Source organism: Marmota marmota, unplaced genomic scaffold (genome assembly GCF_001458135.2).
Source record: "Marmota marmota marmota unplaced genomic scaffold, marMar, whole genome shotgun sequence".
Taxonomy (NCBI): domain Eukaryota; kingdom Metazoa; phylum Chordata; class Mammalia; order Rodentia; family Sciuridae; genus Marmota; species Marmota marmota.
In genome coordinates, this window is record NW_026000016.1 from 9904155 (window position 1) to 9922180 (window position 18026).

Sequence of the window (18026 nt, forward strand, 5' to 3'; positions counted from 1 at the left end):
CAATCCAGTTTTATAACGTTTTCATCATTCCTTCACAAATTCTTTGTGCCAATTTGCAATCCTGGCCACTCTGGGTATACTTTCTAAGTAGATTTGCCTTTTTCAGAAGTTTCATGTACACAGAATCACACAGCATGTGGCCTTCTGGACTTGGCCTCTTCATCATAGGTATACACTAGTATCTGACCCTTCCTTTGTTGGACAGTAGTCAATTGCATGTAAGCACCACATTTTGTTTATTCATTTCTCAGTGGATGGTCAGGATCTGCTTATAGATTTTAGACTTTTATGAATATTGCTTCCCTGAATGTGTCTGTACCAGTCTCTGTGTAGACAGAGAACACACCAGTTATTATTAGAAAATCAATCAAACTGGAGACCTAAATTGATTCTTGAACTGTATCTGGAATACATTTTTTTTTTTTTACTCAAATGGAAATTCTTAAGAGTGGGGAAAAAAATTCTAAAATAAGAGAGAAGGGGACTCCTGAGTAGGTTTTCCCTCCCTCTGAGCTGGGGAAAGCCCAAGGGGAACAAACAGGTATGGTCATTCCGCTCTTCTGGAAATTGCTCCTGTTTGTGCAAAGCTTCAGAGCAAATGACATTCCATCTATCCCCCTGCAGCTGTGATGTGGATCTCAACCCAAACGCAGCCCCTCAGTCCTGAAGTAGCAAACTAAGGAGAATCCACATCTCTGATCCTGCTGGGTTCAATCAAATCTTCCTAGGGCAGTGGCTTTTGTAGGGGCCTTTGGCCAAGGGGGAAGTCCCCTGACAAACTTAAAGGGCCAAGTTTCATTAGGATTTATCAGTTTAAATTTTTAGGGTGGGTCCTGTCCAGGGATGCAAAGGAGAAAGGCTGCAGCTGAGGGTCCCAGTGCATCTGAAAACCCATGTAAGGAAGAGTCTGGTTTGGGAAGCAGGAAAGAGAGGCAAGAAACAATCCAGAGGAAAAGAGGTAAAAAGTGAGCTAGTGACAGAGGATGGGGTGACTTGTTTACAAAGAGGCCCGAGGCAGACTGACAGCTCTTCACTGGGGGGCAGTGTTTAATACAAGCAGAGACACACGATTTCAAGCACTTTCGGGGTGATCTGGCTGTAACGGATCTTGCTGATGACGCCTGACTTATTTATTAATTAAAGGAGACTCTCCAATGGGAGGTTCCTATAGCAACTTGTTACTTGCTGTGAGGTTCAGTTTAGGTGTCACCCTGACAGGATGAAGGAATACTAGGGAACTAGCAAAGCATTATTTTGGTGTAGCTGTGAAGGTTACAATCTCCAGAGGAGACTGGTGTGTGAATCTGAATGGACCGAAAGGGGGAAGATCTATCCTAAGTAAGAGCAGGCACCATCCCACCTGCTGCTCCCCGCCCCCTGAAAACCCCCAAACAGAGAAAAGTGAACTGTCTTTCTCTCTCCTGGAGCAAGAATACACTCTTCTTTCATTGTGGTGGAGATCAAAACTCTAGGTTCTTCAGTCCTTGGGCACTAGGACTTGTACCAGTAGCTAGCTCCCTGGGCTATCTCTGGTTCTGAAGACTTTATTTTTGGACAGCCATGTACGGGCTTTCCAGGGTCTCCAGCCAGCAGACAGCCTAAACTCCCTATCATCCATCTGTCATTTCTGTCTATTTATCAATCTTCATCATGATTATCATCTATATCTATCATGTATTTATCATCTATCATCATCTATTCACCCATCATCTATCAATCACTTATCTACAATTGTCTGTCTCTCTGGAGAACCCTAATATACTTTCTGTGTGTCTAAGAATGTAGGTGAATTTCTAGTCTGCTACAGATGCTGGCAGCTCAGTCTCCCTCTTTGTGATACTCCCCAGGTTTTCCCACAGACGCCACTTGGTTTTATTTGATCTATAATTTCTAGGTGCACAAGGTCCTCAATGCTCATGCTTTCCGCTTTCAGCTATCATCACAATAATATTAATAACAGCAGGTATCTAGCACTTGACAATTTCTTAAGAGCTTCTACTTTGTCCTTGCCAAGAATCCTGTGATGCAGGCAGGAGAGCTAGTTACTGTCTCCTTTCTTAAGGAAGCCACGGTGGGTAATTTCAGTGCTTGCCCAGTATCACACAATCATAATGTGGTGGGACCAGGAGTGTTTCATAAGCCCCTGACCCTAGTACAGTCCTAGGATGGGACACATCGTTATAAAGTTTAAGGCAAATGTGTGATTATAAAATATGTTAAACTTAGACTAAAAAGGATCGGGAAAGGACTGTAATGATTCATGGTAGAATCTGTTCAAAACCATGGATTTTTTTTCTCTCTCTCTCTCCCTCTCCCTCTCTCTCTCTTTCTTTCTCCCTCCCTCCCTTCCTCTCTCTCTTTCTCCCTCCCTCCCTCCCTCCCTTCCTTTCTCTCTTTCTCCCTCCCTCCCTTCCTCTCCCCATCTCCCTCTCTCTCCCCCTCTCTCTCTGCCTTTTCTTTCTTTCTCCTTCTCTCTCTCTTTCTTGTCATATGTGGTGCTGGTGATGAAACCCAGAGCCTTGAGCATGCTAAGAAAGTGCTCTACCACTGAGCTACATCCCCAGCCCTGGATTTGGTATATTAAGAACATAGGAACTTGCAAAGGAGTTTCCAGACTCACTTTGTTTCCCATGTACCTTAAACATCCACTCTTTTTTTGAAAGGCACCGAGGTCCTGAAACTGAAATGTACATAGTGGTAGAGTTAAAAGCTTCTGATGATGGTCTGTAAAACTATGTCTTCACCATAGTACTCAGAATTAATTTCATGGGTCAAATATCTATTTACGACCTTGTGTAAAATACTGCCCTAAACTAAATTCAAAGTTACAACAGTGAATATTTAATGGCAAAATAGTGGTAAGAGGTTGACAATTATAAAAACAAAATCTGTTTCCTCCCCCATCAAAGAACATGCTTGGAATTTAATGTGAATCAATCAGTTAATTGTGATTATCCTGAAGTCTTTATTTGGGAGTCCTGTCACAAAATGACATGTGTAATGTTTACAATAGTTATTAGAAACTGAGATGTTTTTATTTCTACTATTTGAGAGTAAAACTGTAAATAATGTTCCAAACCATCATCAAAAAAAAAAAATGCAGAGCAAACATTTCTGTATATAAACTGTACATAAAAACAAGGCACTATACATTTTGGGGGAGATATTAAGGTAGAAAGGTTGGTTTCACACAGACTCGCCAAAGTCCATGCTCTTAAGTACAAATGCTTTGTTCGTTTTAGCACCGGAAGCAGTACTCAGAACAAGTCAGACTAACGCCGAAGGAAGGCTTCTGATCGCACGTGAGCATACAGATGGGTGGCAGACCTAATTCAACAGAAGCAACTCCATCTACCTTTTAATAATATTTTGACACCAAAAAACAACAACAGAAAAGTGAATGAATACATATTGCTTTGTTAAATACATATTGATTTATACGGTGTTTATATAAATATATATATATTTTAGAATTCACAAACTATCAAAATAACACTTTATAAAGAGAACTGCTTCAAAAAAAAAAAAAACACAAACGAACCAAAAAAAGGCAATGCTTTTGCTGGACCAAGAGGGCAGTGCTGTAGCCGCTGCTGGGGAGTCGCTCGCTGCTTATGACTGATGCTTTTATTGACATCACCCCTGAACTGTGGAAAGGTAGTTTCCAAAGAGTTCTCTTAAACATTTACAAAATGCACAACTCTGGGATGCGCAGAATAAGGTCAGGTTCTGAAAAACTCTTGTTTTAAAAATACCATTCTTTAAAAAAAAAAAAATACCAGTCCAAAAAAATATTCATTTTTTCTGGTCCAGTGGTATTGAAAGTGACCACCACAGTTCCTCTCCCACTCAGAACAGGCCTTTTGCTTTCTTGAGGTTCACCTGCTTCCACGTGGGCAGCGCGTTGTATTCGTCTCTTGTCATGTCCAGTGCAAACTAGTGGAAGACAAGAAAAGCCAGCCTGAGTGAAAGGCTGCTCCGAACAGGGCTGCTGCCTCCTTCCCATCCACCTGAAGTAATACTCACCTCAAAGTCTTCATCCGTGAGATAAATCTCAAGCTTTAGAGGATCCACTCCTTCCGGGAGTGGCCTGGCGAGGAGATCAGCCAGTGGATAAATGGTTTTGCAGAGCTTGGCCAAGACCTCTTCCACAAGGATGATCTGATTCGAAACTTCCATGTCCTGAAGAGGAGGGAGCGGAGAGAACTCAGTGTATCCCACATTTGAACACGTTTTATCAAGTGCTTGCAATCACTGTCAGAGAAGAGGGCTGTTGAACGTAGGGGAACAGCCCACGGCCCCAAGGTTCTCCTGACTTCTAGATGATTTTTTGCCCTACATGAAGTTTCAAATAAATCCTGTGTCAGGGCTGCCTCCAAAAAATGTGTTGAGAAGGTTGGCGTGTGACTCAGTGGTAGAGTGCTTGCCTGGCATACACAAGGTTCTAGGTTTGATCACCAGCACCACAAAGAAAATAAATGTTTAGGGACTCTCCCAAGAGTGAATTATGAAATAAGATTATTGAATCTGAAGTCTAAACATCCAGATAATAGAATAAAATTAGCACCCACAGGGCTCTGGATTCATCCCCTCAGCGCGCGCGTGCGCGTGCACACACACACACACACACACACACACACCAAATGTACCTAGAACATTCTGAGAATAGATCGATTTTCTTTTGTTCTTAAACAAGTGTGTGCATTTAATCTGAACAGTTTTTCTGGATAAATTATCTTCTTCCATTAAACTTGGATCCCAGTCTTCAAACTTCCCTTTGGGCAGGTGGATGGGGGAAATGAATGACTCTGATCTGTTGCCAAATTCAGACCAGTGGTCAAGAGGGGTCTTAGAAATGAGCCTGCCTGTGCCTTTCACTGGCTCTGAGACGTAGGACAAGTGACTTTCTGCTTTCTGCTCCTACACTGGCAAAACAGGGATAAAACATAAGATGAATCTTAATGGACTGTCCTGGTAATTAAATGAGAAAAGTAAATGTAAAGTACTTGGAGCAGTGCCTAGCACAGAGTGAGCACTCAGTGAATCTTAATTACTGGTCCAGTCTGCTGGTGTGGGAAGCCCGGTCCTTCACTGGCTGAGATCCCACAGGCCTGTACCTCATTACATGGCCCATGGCTGACCCCCAAGGACCTGTAGTGAGGACAGAACTCTGATGGCAATTCACATTCTTCAGCTTGGACAGTAGGAGGCAGCTGTGGTGCTGGTAATCCTTGCAGCTTTTGGGTTTGGCAAGCCCATATTTACTATTTATGTATTATTGTTTACATTTATTATTTATAACAGGACCATCTTGTTCTTTGTCAGAGATCAGGCTTCAATCAGCCCTTTCCTTGTGTAGATCAAATCCATTTGGTTAAAGAAAGACAGGCTAAAGGGTCCAGGGATGTAGCTAAATGGTAGAGTGCTTGTCTGGCACGTCCAAGGCCCTGGGTTACATCCTTAGCACCAAAAACAAAAAGAGAAGTTGGACAAAGCAGCAACGTTTGCAGTATTACATAGGCCCTCTCTATTGACATGCTGCTGCAGATTCTTTTTTGTTTGTTTAAAACTACTCAACATTTCCTATAAAATACAATCAGGTTCTTTCTCCCAGAAAAGCAGTTTTCTCCTACATAGCAACCAAATCAAAATGGAACGAAACTCTGCCATCAAACCAAAGAAACCCTTGGAATTGGTACAGCTAGTGAATTTAACTCATAAATTAAATTCTACATAGCTTTGCTAAGCTTCTTTCTCTGAGGTTGGAAAATAAAACACTCTGGATAAGAATATCTTTCTGTAGATAAAAGGTGCCATGGATATCTCATGTATACCAGGCAGTCTCATAAAAGACAATAATTTACGAGATACTGAGCAATACCTTCTCATGAAAGTCACGACACATCCATCCCCTGAGTTATGTGAACACACCCATTCTTCACCATTTTATTCTGTGTCTCTTCTACACAAGGCTAACATCTGAAATGTCCTGACTTGGCCCACATCACATGGACCTTGAGAAGCAATAGGTTTGCTAAGCTAACAGAATGAAGAGGTGGCAGCTTTTATTTATAGATAGTCTTCAAACTAATTAAATTCATCTTTGCCTGTAAGTATTTGAAATCTGAGTACTTGTGTGGAAAATAACCAAAAGAGTTCAATTGATTTCCCAATAGGCTTCTCCATTTCGTAAGCTAATTCTGTGTAGACAGGAGAGCATGTTGCAAAAGACAGAATGTGTTCCCACTCTCAAAGTGCAATTGGATGCTTCTTCCCCAGGTGACATCCACCAGTGGTCTAGAAGGCAGGGGCAGGGAGTGTGCTCACCATTTCTGTGATCTCAGCAATGTCCTCCCTGTGCTCCCAGCTGGGAAACATGTTGGTGAACGTCAGGGGTTCCAGACCAGCGTGGATAAGGTAAGACTTGGGGGGCGGTTTCTTGAGATTCTTTCCTGTAGTTACACAGAATGTAAATGTTGGCAGAACCAAGGGCCTTGTCTTCCTCTGTTTTCCTTTGAAATCTCTTCTTCTTTGGCTCAGAACTCTTATGCTCAAAATATGGGTTATGAATAGTTCATAACAACACATAGATGAAGTTTATATAAAATGTTAATTTCATGCCTATGGCTATAGAAGTAACATGGAATCGACCTGATTCTCCCTCCTGAAACCAACAAAAATGCTTCTGAGTCCCTGGAAGGGCTGAAGTCTCTTCCTGATGGGACATTTGCTTCCTCCTTATTCACCTCAGGAGGGTTTCCTCTGACTTCCCAACATAGGACAAAGTTGTAATAGCATTAGGCTGCTAATGACAGCATTTTATACGTCCACTGTGGCTTTGACATTTGGTGCAAAGTTTAAAAAGCTATTTATTATGAAACAGCTTTTCGAGAATCAATTGTACATACTTAGTGATATCAAGCTAATTGATAAAACTATAAACATTCAGATAAGAAATTAATTATTGGCATCTTTATGTCATCTAAAAGACCACATATTTCAGGAGGATGAACTATAAGTCTTTCTTTTTGGAGGTGATACTAAAAATAATAACGAATGACAAAAAGGTTGACATCGACTTTTCGGCCAGTTTGGGGGAGATTTCTTGTCAACGGCTGCCTGCAGATAATGGGAAGAGGTCAGCTTGTCTCAGGGCATTATTAATCCCCAGGGCAATAGGGGTTTAGTTATTCTGGAGTGTTCCACAATACACCTTTAGGCTGGATGATGATACAAGTTGGATGATCTCATAATAGGAAAGATAAAATGAATTCTCACTTATGATGGCAGCCAAGAATGTACTGATCACGATATTCATAAGCCTCAAAAAGTGAAAGGGGAAAAGTTGGTTTGCTGCCATCTGCCTGGCTTTATCAAGGCTGGTGGGCAAGTGCAGAAAGGTAAGATGGGCCTGGGCCTCTGGAGGGTCCCCAGCCCATCCCTGCCGATAGCTCTCACCTCTAGAGTACTGGAGGACGGTCTCCATGGCGCTCTTCCGGTCAGAGGCCCAGCGGATGCGGGCAGACCCGGTGATCTTGTTCTCGATGGGCCACCAGCCTTGCCAGAGGTACACCTCATGGTGATTGTCAACAAGGAAAAGTGCTGGGAGTGTGAGAAGAGAACCACATAATCAGGAGCTGCTGCTTGGCACTTCCTCTCCTCTGCCCTAAATGTCAGGGGTGCCTCTCCCCGTCCTGCCCTGTCAGGGGTGACAGCTCCCTGAAGCTCAGAGGCAAAGGCGCACATGGAAGGCCCTGGCACACCTCAGCCCTTTGGTAGTTAACCTGGGAAAACCTTTTAGGCAGAGAATAGAGGTGTCTTTCTTTCCTTCTCCTCTGAGTCCTCATCCCTCACCCCAGCGCAACCCCAGGCCTGCCCAAGGCCCTTCTGGATATAGGTAGGGTCCAGCTAAACCCTCAAGGGTCTGTCAGCCTCCATGTATCTCCAAAGAGCAGAATAAAAGCTGGACAGCACATCTTCCTTGCCCTCTGGCGTTCATGCTCTTGTCTGACTGCTTAGCAATAATTTAAGTCTATGGTCTTCTTAGAGAGGTTTGGGCTTTAAAACTCATAATTGTTCTGGCTCTTCCTTCCCATCTTTCCTCCCACAAGTTTTGGCCTGAATGATATTCTACACGGCAAAAGGGATCTCCGACTTCCTAGCTCATTTCATCCTGAGTTTGTTCCTGACATGCATTTTGGGATTCTGGGGACACAACCTGCTTTAAAATAATAGCCCAGTGGAGGCTGAGAACTCATCCTGAGTCCCGGGATGAAGAGGGCAGGGCGCAGCTCCTTTTAGACACTTGGTAATGTCTCTCACAGCATGACATGTGTGCTGGCCAAACTTTCCATGGTGACTGGGATGACCAGTGTTAAGGTCAGGTGCCTGGCTGCGGCTTCAGGCTCTTGTAACACAAGAAGGGACAAACCATGAGCTCAGGGGCTGCTGGCTTCAGGCTTGATTGACACGAGGGTGGGAGGGTTTTAAAGCTCAGGCTCCTGTGATGGTCCCAACAAGATGGGGAGCCCTGAAATGGTGGGCTGGTGGAAACAGCCCTGACCTTGGGATCAGAAGACCTGGGTAAGTCTGAGCTTTGCTGTGAGTCTTGCCGCAGCAGACGCTGTTTTCTGGCTAACTCAGCAGATGCTTGCTTTCCCAGGGTGGCCTTGCAGCTGGGGTGGCCACATGACAAGCTCTGGCCAATGGAATGTGAGCAGAAATTTGATGGGGGATCGGGGAAAGTTTTGGCTTTATCTGTCAAACAGGAGAGAGACATGGCTAACACTGTCCTTCCCTTCTCTTTCTGTTTTGAATGCAAACATGATGGCTGGAGCCAGGGCAGTCCACTCGGGGACCATGGAGCAATAAATCTGAGAGGAAGGCTAGGACAATAGAAGGAACCAAAAAATGATATCTGCACTCCACTTATTAACTGGTGCCTTTGGGTGATGAAGTAACTGAGCTTTAGTTCTTTAGGCTGTAATATGTGGTTGATCTCATTCTCCTTCCTTTCAGGGTAGGTGTGAGGACTAAATTAGACAAGAAAGGCAAACATTCTGGCAGTGTACTTGGCAAACAGAAACTGCCTGATAAATACTAACATAAAATACAAAGGCCCTCTGGAAGGTACTCAGCATGAGCTGTGCCTGCACAGGCCTCACCTGGTTGCGGGGCACTGTACAGATCTTCCTGCAGGAAGGGCATGGAGCTGATCAGAGTGGGGGCACTGGCGGGGTACACAAACTCCGTGGCTGAGAAATCTCCAGAGGAGCTGCTGAGGATGAACAGGCGGGGAGCGAAGTTAAAGCTGCCAGGATCTTTGAAAGAAAAAAGAACAGAGCACCATGTGTACACCAAAGTAAATTCCAGATAGATTCAAGAATCAAGGCAAAACATGACATGATTCAAGGAATTAGTGGAAACATAGGTAGGATTCATCGGAGCTTGGAGACAGAGAAGGCCTTTCTTTTCTTTTTTGTGGTGCTAGGGATCACACCCAGGGCCTTGCACATGCTAGGCAAGTACTCAATCATGGAGCTACACCCCCACTCCAGGAAAAACCTGTTTAACTGCAAAAATAGAAGAAGTAATCCAAGGGGAAAATATTTATACCTGAATTATATAAAAATTTAAAAATTACTGTATAAAATTTTAATAATGACATAGCACATAGCAAAATGGGAAATATTTATAATATAGCAACTAGTTAGTATCCTTAATATATGAAGGTACATAAATAAAGAAAAGGTAAGCCAGGCACAGTGTGGCAGGTGTCTGTAATTCTAGCTACTTGAGAGATGGAGGCAGGAGGATCCCAAGTTCAAGGGCAGCCTCAGAAATCTAGCAAGACCCTCAGCAACTTAGAGTGAGATCCTGTCTCAAATTAAAAAATATAAAGGACTGGGTATATAGCTCAGTGGTAAAGAGCTCCTGGGTTCAATCCCCAGTACCAAATAAAAATTTTTAAAAAGGAAAAGATAAATAGCACAATAAAAAGTACAAGAGGCATAAAAAACATTTGCCAAAGTAGAAATACAAATGGCTAAAAATGTGCATTGGTAAAGGGCACTTTGTTGCAAAGCAGATTCTGGCAATTCAAGGGAGTTTTCTGGAAAAGATTACCAGTTACTCAGAACTAAGTGAGCTCCAGTAAGTTGAAGATGCTCATGTAAACTGGGAAAGGTAACGGGAATAAACCTTTTCTTCTTTTAAGTTGTGTGTTGGTATTTTTGTCACAGCAATGGAAAACTGTTACTAAGGAAGCCTTGATTCTGTAGCAGCAAGAAGTGATAACGGGGTATGGTAGGGTGGCCCACACTATTCCCCCTAGGAGAATGAGTGTCCTCCAAGGTGCTGCTTCCCCACCCCACCCATGGGTTATTACAGGTATTCTGACCGTGGAAACAGACAGGGAAGCATCCCCCCACCCCCATAACTGGTGCCCTGATTCCCAGGATTAGAATGCCCAGCAGTAGCCCCCTGAGGCTGTTAAGATAACTATGTGGATGCACTACCTGGTTTCCATAGTAACGTCCTTGGATGCGAGAGGCTCTGTGTTTGTATTAAGCTGGACCTTATCTCCGTTAGCTAGCACTCTGGTTAGAGTGTAGTCAGGTGTGATGGGTAATATGTAACCTTTTTTGAGTTAATAAACTCGGCAGGAGGGAGGAGCCGATACTTCATTCTACACTTCTCTTTCTTTGCTTCTACACTTCACTCCTCTCTGCTCCACCTCCTTATACTCTCAGTCTGTGTCTGTTCTTTTGTGCGCCTCACAGGCTTTCTCCCCAGGTGGTCCTTTACAGATCATCTACATTTGTCACCTCTCACTAACAATGGGCATTTTTACAGGCTCAAATCATAACTTTCATCATAAAGTTGGACACAAAGAAGATGTTCAATAAGCAACAAAGATGTCATCTTCTTCCTAAGGTGCATTTCCCTTGTCCCCTTAATTCCTGCCACTCATGGACTTTCCTCCTTTAATCATCCATTTCAACATCCATGTCTACATTTCAACCCCTCAGGTGAATTCTTTTGCTCCATCCTGAAATGGTGCCAAGGACAGGTACAAATTCGATCATCTAGTGCCTAAATATCATCCTTTTGATTCTGATATCCCTCCTATTACATGTTGAACATCCCTAATCTGAAATGCTCCAAAATCCAAAACTTTTTGAGTGCTGACATAATGCTACATGCAGAAAATTCACATCTGATCTCATGTGATGAGCTGTAGTAAAAACACAGGCACACCAAAAATATCCTATGAAATTATCTTCAGGCTGTGTGTTTGAAGGACATATGAAACAAAAATGAATTTTGCATTTAAACTTGGGTCCCACTTCCATGATATGTATGGGCAAATATTCAAAATCTCAAAAAAAAAATCCAAATTCCAAAACACTTCTGGACCCAAGCATTTTGGATAAGGGATGCTCAATTCATATGGTTTTCCCTTCCTTTTATTATTCAATGTTTCCAACTTTATACTGGCTTCTCCTACCTCTGGGGCGGCCACTCTGCCACTCTCTGTTGGGCTGATGTGGCATTGGTCGGAAAAAAACTTCTGATGAGCAACTTATCATCAATCTAACAAGGAAATGTTGGAAAGAAATGTCCTTAATCCCTGAACTCTGTGCCATCAGCAGTGGTGATTGTCCCCTCTTTGATGACATGTTCTCTTGATGTCTGTGACATTCTTCTGACCTCACTTCTCATGTGTTCCATCTTTGTCTACTGTCCTTTAAATGATGGGTTTTAGCTGATGGGCCTTTAATATAAAAACCTTGACCAACACAGTCCACATTTTTTTACGATGCCCTTTTCTAAGGACTGTGTCCTTTACTTTCTCACAGGCATCTACCAGTGCCTGAAAGGTTAAGAGCTACAGCATGAAGCACAAGGTCCCATAATGCTTCCTTCTCCTGTCTACCCCTTTTGGCAGACCATGGTCATATCCTCTATGACTCTCTCTCAAGTTCACAGGTTGCTGGCAATTTTCACATGACCGCTTATTTATTAAACATCTACTGAGTATGCATTATTCATTAAGTGTCTATTAAATATGATTGACACTGCCCTCCAAACCTTCCCTTCCTCCTGTGACTTCTGTAAATGGCAGAGCCCTGTGGGTGGCTCAGGATTTCTGGTCCCTTGTTCAAATTCAGGATCCTTCCTGATCTGGTTCAGACGTACTCCTTCACAGAACTCTCACCTCTACCCTGAATCCTGGCTGCCGGCCAAACCAAGCAGCATCTTGTTCTACTGGTTTACATCATGTTCTTGCTCATAGGCTTTCCTGGAATTTTCTTTTCTTCTTTACCAACTTCTAAGACACTGTGCAAATCCCATCTCTTTTCCATGGAGCTTTGTGTGATTTTTTCTTGGTAGAAGAAACACTTTTTCTTTTCCACGTTCAGCCTCCTTCACATGTACCTCTTTCATGACACATAACAATTTCCATTTTGTAGGCCCCGGGGGGACATCCCCTAGGCCGGTTCATTGTGTTAGATACAGCCCATTTTTCAGACATGTTTATTGAATAAATTGCTGAGTGAATCTTAACAAGTGATGGAAGTTTGTGGTGGGGCTTTACCTTGAAGCATGCAGTCGTAGGCTTTCCTATCTCTTCTTCCTAAAGCGTCCCAGAATCCCAGTGGCTCAGATCCTTCGTCACACTCATGTATTGTCACATTGCTGCTACTGTGCAATCCTGCCTCCAGGGGACATCTGCGCAGAAGAAACATCAATATTATAAGTCCAGAAAGTGTTGACAGCACAAAATTATTCAAGACTAAATCTACAGATCAGCTCACTATCTTTTACTTTCTAATTAAAAGCAATTTTTTACTAATGAATGAAAAAACATTCTGTGCTTTATGACTATGTTTGTGTTAGAAAAGGAAGGGTCAGCCGGCTCCTGGGGAGGAATGTGTAATTACATATAATATGCAATGAAAATAACATACATTTTTATAAATAACACAACTTTTTTTTTTCACTATTTCTTATCCTCTTCTGCTAGAACACAAACTTCGAGAGGAGAAAGACAGGTGCCTTGACTGCCAAGTCCCCAGTCCCGAAATCTGTGCTTGTTATCATGTGGGTACTCAATAAATACTTTTTGAATGAATAAATAGAGTTCTTCAGTATTTTGTCTTTGTTTTTTCCTTAGTAGTCCAAGTTGAAAACTTGATGAGGCACAAATGTCCCTGGATACCTCACTGAGTATCATTTACCATCCCCCTTCTTGCTCCACGGCCCAGAGTGATGTTCTGAGACTCTGCTTCTCTCTCTCTGCCTGATGGAAGGCCATGCCTTCCTTCCTCCTCTCTGCCCTCTCCATGCAATACTAAGTTTTATAGCAGTCGCTGTTTTGGTGCCCAGAGAATGAGCTAAACCAAACTGCACTTTGATGGCCTAAAAATCTTCCTCTTCACTTGCTTTTTAAATATCAAAGGATTCCAGGCTTCTCATTCACAAGTTGCTGGGTCATTTCCTTTGCTCTTCTCAAGGTTGTATTCCTCCCTCTCTCCCTCCTCCCTCCCTCGTTTTGTGGAGACAGGGTTATGGTTTTTTTGGTTATGTTGCCCAGGCTGGCCTTGAACTACCAACTCTAGTGATCCTCCTGCCTCGGCCTCCCAAGTAGGTTGATGTGACTCCTCCTGGCAGATGCCACCACACCTGGCTCAATGTTACCTTGTATTGAGGTAGGTAAATACTCAGAAAGTGGGGGCAGCTCTCAGACTGGAGTCTTGGTTGTCATGTGTGCCTTACCTACCTACTTGGGATGTCTGGGGTCCTTGATGATGTTCATAATATCCCTTGCTGAAGTTGCTCTAAGGACACTGGGCATCCATGGAGTGTCTTGGGAACCCTCTGCAGCTTAGCCTGCCTGTGTCCCCCAGGAAGCCCCTTTTGTGGAGAGCTCTGCACACACACAACACTCACTGTTCTTTGATTTTATTTGCTGCAGTCCTTCCAACCTCCTTCGTGTGGGCTTGCGCTTTGCACCCGTGCCACAGGTAAATGAGGGCCTTATTTACGTTGAGAACAACCATGGAAGTCCTGGACCTCAGGCTGCTACAGTGACAGGCCACTTCCAGCAAATTCCCTTCCATGGGAACTTCTCCACGCACACAGTACAGTCTCCACTCACCTGTAGGGGGCGTCAGCAACACAGAGTTATGACTGAGCTGGGGACAGGGAAAGCTGCCCTTTCTGTTCCCAGCTGTGCCATCAAAGGCAGCTACTACATTGCAGGGACTTAAGGGACTGGTGAGACTGAGGCCCCTGCAGCCTGAAGTCATGCTGAGCAATGACAGCATGTGGTCTTCCCAGAAAACAAATACTTTTGGAATTAGAAGCAGGCTGCTAAAAGTCCATATTGCAGAAAAACCATTTTTTTAAAAATGTAAAAATAAGCCATAAAGCTATAAAACTAACATTTTCTCTCTCTCTCTCTCTCTCTCTCTCTCTCTCTCCGTGTGTGTGTGTGTGTGTGTGTGTGTCTCTCTCTCTCTCTCTCTCTCTCTTGATATTGACTAACAAAAAGATTCTAATTTTTAATAAAAGATCTACTAATTTTTAAAATTCTCCTAAATCCACCGTAGACAAGAGCCACCATGAGAACTCAGGTCAAGATGAAGTAAACTCCAGTCTCCTTCATACAAAGGTGGAACCCAGAAGAACTTCCATGGGGTGACAGGGGGGGTTTATGAGCTCCCCATAAAGCTGATTTATCAGGCAAACATTAGGAGACTTTAATGGTAAAGCCACAGCTATATAAAGACAGGCTACTAACTTTATTTAGATCCCCTTGCCTATAAAAATACCTTCTGGGAAAAGGAAAAAAAAATCAAATTCCAGTAGTAAAAGTGACTTACTTTGTGCATTTTCTTCTTCCTCTTCCCGTCTCCCTGAGTGCACCACCATCCCCCCCTGGAAACACTGTAGAAAACAGGGGGGCTCCTTTCCCTGCAGAACCTGGACCTTCAAATTCAAACACAAATAAAACAGATGACAGTGATGGGGCTTTCAAAGTCACAAAAACAGTACCTGCCTATGGTGGAAAAATCTGAAAAACAAAGACATATACACAAAAGTCAGTGATACTTCTGTCATCTGAAGATAAGCACTATTAAGATTCCTTTCAAGTGTTTTTCAGTTTTGTATTTTCTCCTAAACAAAGTAGGAGTGATATTTCCTGTTGCCTTATAACCTCATTTTCATCACTAGTTTTCTAACACTGAATATTCTTTTGAAACATGAATTTTGAGACTTTTATCTGTGGTATGGATACAACATTATGTAACACAATTAAACATATTTTTAAGAAAGTACATTTTTCAGCAATGACAATGACTAATCGTGACTTAGTAATTCTGGGAGGAAAATGTATTCTTTGCAAATACATCTGCTACACTTTGGATCTTAACTATTCTCCAAAGGTCCATGTGTCAAGGACTTGGTCCTCAGGCTGGTGCTGTTGGGAGGTGGTGGAACCCTCAAGAGGGGGGCTGGAGTGGGAGGTCTTTAGGCAGTGGGGGTGTGCCCTTGGAGGGGAGAGTGGGACTCCAGACCCTTCTCTTCTTCTCTTTCATTTCCTGGCCTTGAGGTAAGAGGTTTTGCTTCACCAAATACCTGAACCATGATGTGTGGCCTCACCACAGCTAAAAACCAACAGGACCATCTGATTATGAACTAAAATGTTTGAAACCATGAACAAAATAACCCTTTTCTCATCTTAAGTTGATTATATCAGCTGTTTGTTATAGTAGAGAAAGCTGACTCCCACATCATCCCAGCAGCATCTCACAAAGCAATGTGCCTCTCCCACAGCCTCCTGTGCCTGTTCATGCACTGTCTCATCAGGTGTTAGCTGCACCATAAATAAGGTTAAAGTAGAATCCGCTCACTCTCACTTTGGCAAGACATTTTCCCTTAAAGAGGAACTATTTTGTCGAGCTGGCATTTGGGGGGCCCAGAAAGGTAGGAACAATTCACCTCATGAGTTGTCAACCTCAGGGCCTGTTTTGTGCAATCAGGTGCTGATTTGGGGCAGCATTTCATCTGTCTAAAATGAATTTCCACTTGTTGGACTGACAAAAAATGAGATGCTCCAACTAAAAAGATTAAGACTGAAAACTTTAAGAATGCTTTTGAAGGCATGATTAAGATATAGTCATGCTTGGCCTTTATTTAAAAAAAAGCAGTTGAAATTACCAACTATTAGGAATAAATCAAAATACAACCATTGCTAATCACTATTTCTAACATGTGATCCATAGTAGAAAATATTCATTATAATTTTTTTTTAGGAATATGATTGGTTCCCAAGGCTGTGGAAAGCTGAATGAATGTGGCTGTATTTCTGGAGAAAATTTCTCTGCTCTCTTCACATGAGTGTGTTAATCATACACTCAAGATGGAAAAAATATTTACATAAGGAGTCAAGTTTTCTGAATTCCCCAGAGTCAACTCTTAATTGACCTTAATACGGGTATTCAAGGATGAGCTGTGTGGCATAGATCATCCAAACATTAAAAAGAAATTCATAAAATCTTGGATTTGGGCTCTAGTACCCAATAGGCATTATGCAGGTTCCGGGGCTAGAAGACCAGGACAGACAGTCTCTTTAATAAATAGATAAAAAATGACTATGTAGTTTCTAGTGTACTGAAAACAAACCAAATGGGGAGATTTGGACAAAATAAGGGTGATGTGAGCCAATACCTGCATCACGGGAGGTGTACAGTTATGCACATCTGTACATGGGAACATGGTCCAGAGGGGGAAAGAGCACCCAGGGCCTGAGGTGAGCAGGAAGAGGGCTCCTGGGTCAGTAAGCAGGCCTGGGTGGGGGGAGTGGGAGGAAGAGGAGTGGGGGGAGATGGGTGGGGACACCCACAAAGGTACTGGAAACCACTGGGAGTTCACTGGGACTATCGTTTGTGTGGTAGAGATGTGCTCTGATGTGTTCTAGAAAAATCACTTGGGGGATTTTCCCCATGGGAATACCCCATGCTCTACAGAAGTCTCTGACCTTTCCTTCAGGTGGATGGTGTGAAAATGGAATAGTTGAATTTTTAAGGCTCTTGAGCCAACACTGCTCTGCAGGATGGCGGTTCTTCAGGAAATCTTTTCCTATTTTAGAAGAGGATAATGGCAACCATTGTATTTGTAACACCGGTGGAAACCTTTCAGAAACACTCACTGGCCATGCACACTTGCTTCGTGGCTCTCCTATTCGCAGACAGTGTTTTCTTCCCTTCTGCTCATATTACAATGCGTGGGAAGATGAAATGTGAGGCAGAGTCTAAAATCTACAGAACAGGACCTGGATTAAAAGTGCCCTGCATGATGCTGTCTTTGTTCATTAGAATCAGGTCCTCAGGAGAAAGTATCATCTGGAGTCCCCGAGTAGCAGCTCCTTGGGACTTACCTGGGCCCCCCTTTCCTCATCCAGCTCCACGGTCATCAGAGCTGAGGTTCCCTTCTCACTCACAGTTGAATGCCGGCCTTGCCAGAAGAAATACACACATTTCTCTTTGCCAGTCACTCTTGCCGAGTGCTCTCCCTTTTGTCGACTTCCCACTGCGAACACACAGAACGGCAGAGGGCAAGGTGAGCCGCTGAGTCACAAAGAGAGAACACCTGGCTTAATCCTCCAGGGTCTGCAAGGAGGTAAGGTAAAGAAAGCCTGAGGCCCCTGGGCTGAGGAGAAGCCACTCACAACTGGAGTCATGTCAATCATACTGCAGGAGAGGGAGGCCACCTTCCTCCCAGCTCGTGAACCAGAGCCTCCAAGTATGAGAATGATGCTCCAAAGGGCCCTCTTGATACCCAAAGGAAAACATGTGTCATCCTAGAGGGAGGTGGCAGATCCCTCCAAGTGTGTGGCAGAGAGAAGTAGTGACTGGCGGAGCGGGACCATCGGCTCACACAGACACACACGTGTTTTCCAAATTCCGCCACTCTTTGGCAAGAATCAGCTGGTGGAGATATGGAAAACAACAGCT

At 43.3% G+C, this 18026-nt stretch overlaps 1 protein-coding gene across 28 annotated transcripts in view; it reads right to left on the reverse strand.

The window, feature by feature from the left end:
- Positions 1–2945: 2945 nt before the first annotated feature.
- Positions 2946–18026, reverse strand: part of Svil (supervillin) — a 225470-nt gene continuing 210389 nt past the window's right edge. For all 28 annotated transcript variants that reach the window (XM_048809128.1, XM_048809125.1, XM_048809127.1 and 25 more), the window contains 9 exons: positions 17450–17601; positions 14892–14997; positions 13957–14164; positions 12602–12735; positions 9165–9320; positions 7459–7602; positions 6328–6452; positions 4027–4182; positions 2946–3936 (listed from right to left, as the gene is read on the reverse strand). In XM_048809128.1, coding sequence (XP_048665085.1) covers positions 3850–3936; positions 4027–4182; positions 6328–6452; positions 7459–7602; positions 9165–9320; positions 12602–12735; positions 13957–14164; positions 14892–14997; positions 17450–17601 — 1268 coding nt within the window. In that variant the 3' untranslated portion in view covers positions 2946–3849. The remainder of the gene's footprint in view (positions 3937–4026; positions 4183–6327; positions 6453–7458; positions 7603–9164; positions 9321–12601; positions 12736–13956; positions 14165–14891; positions 14998–17449; positions 17602–18026) is intronic.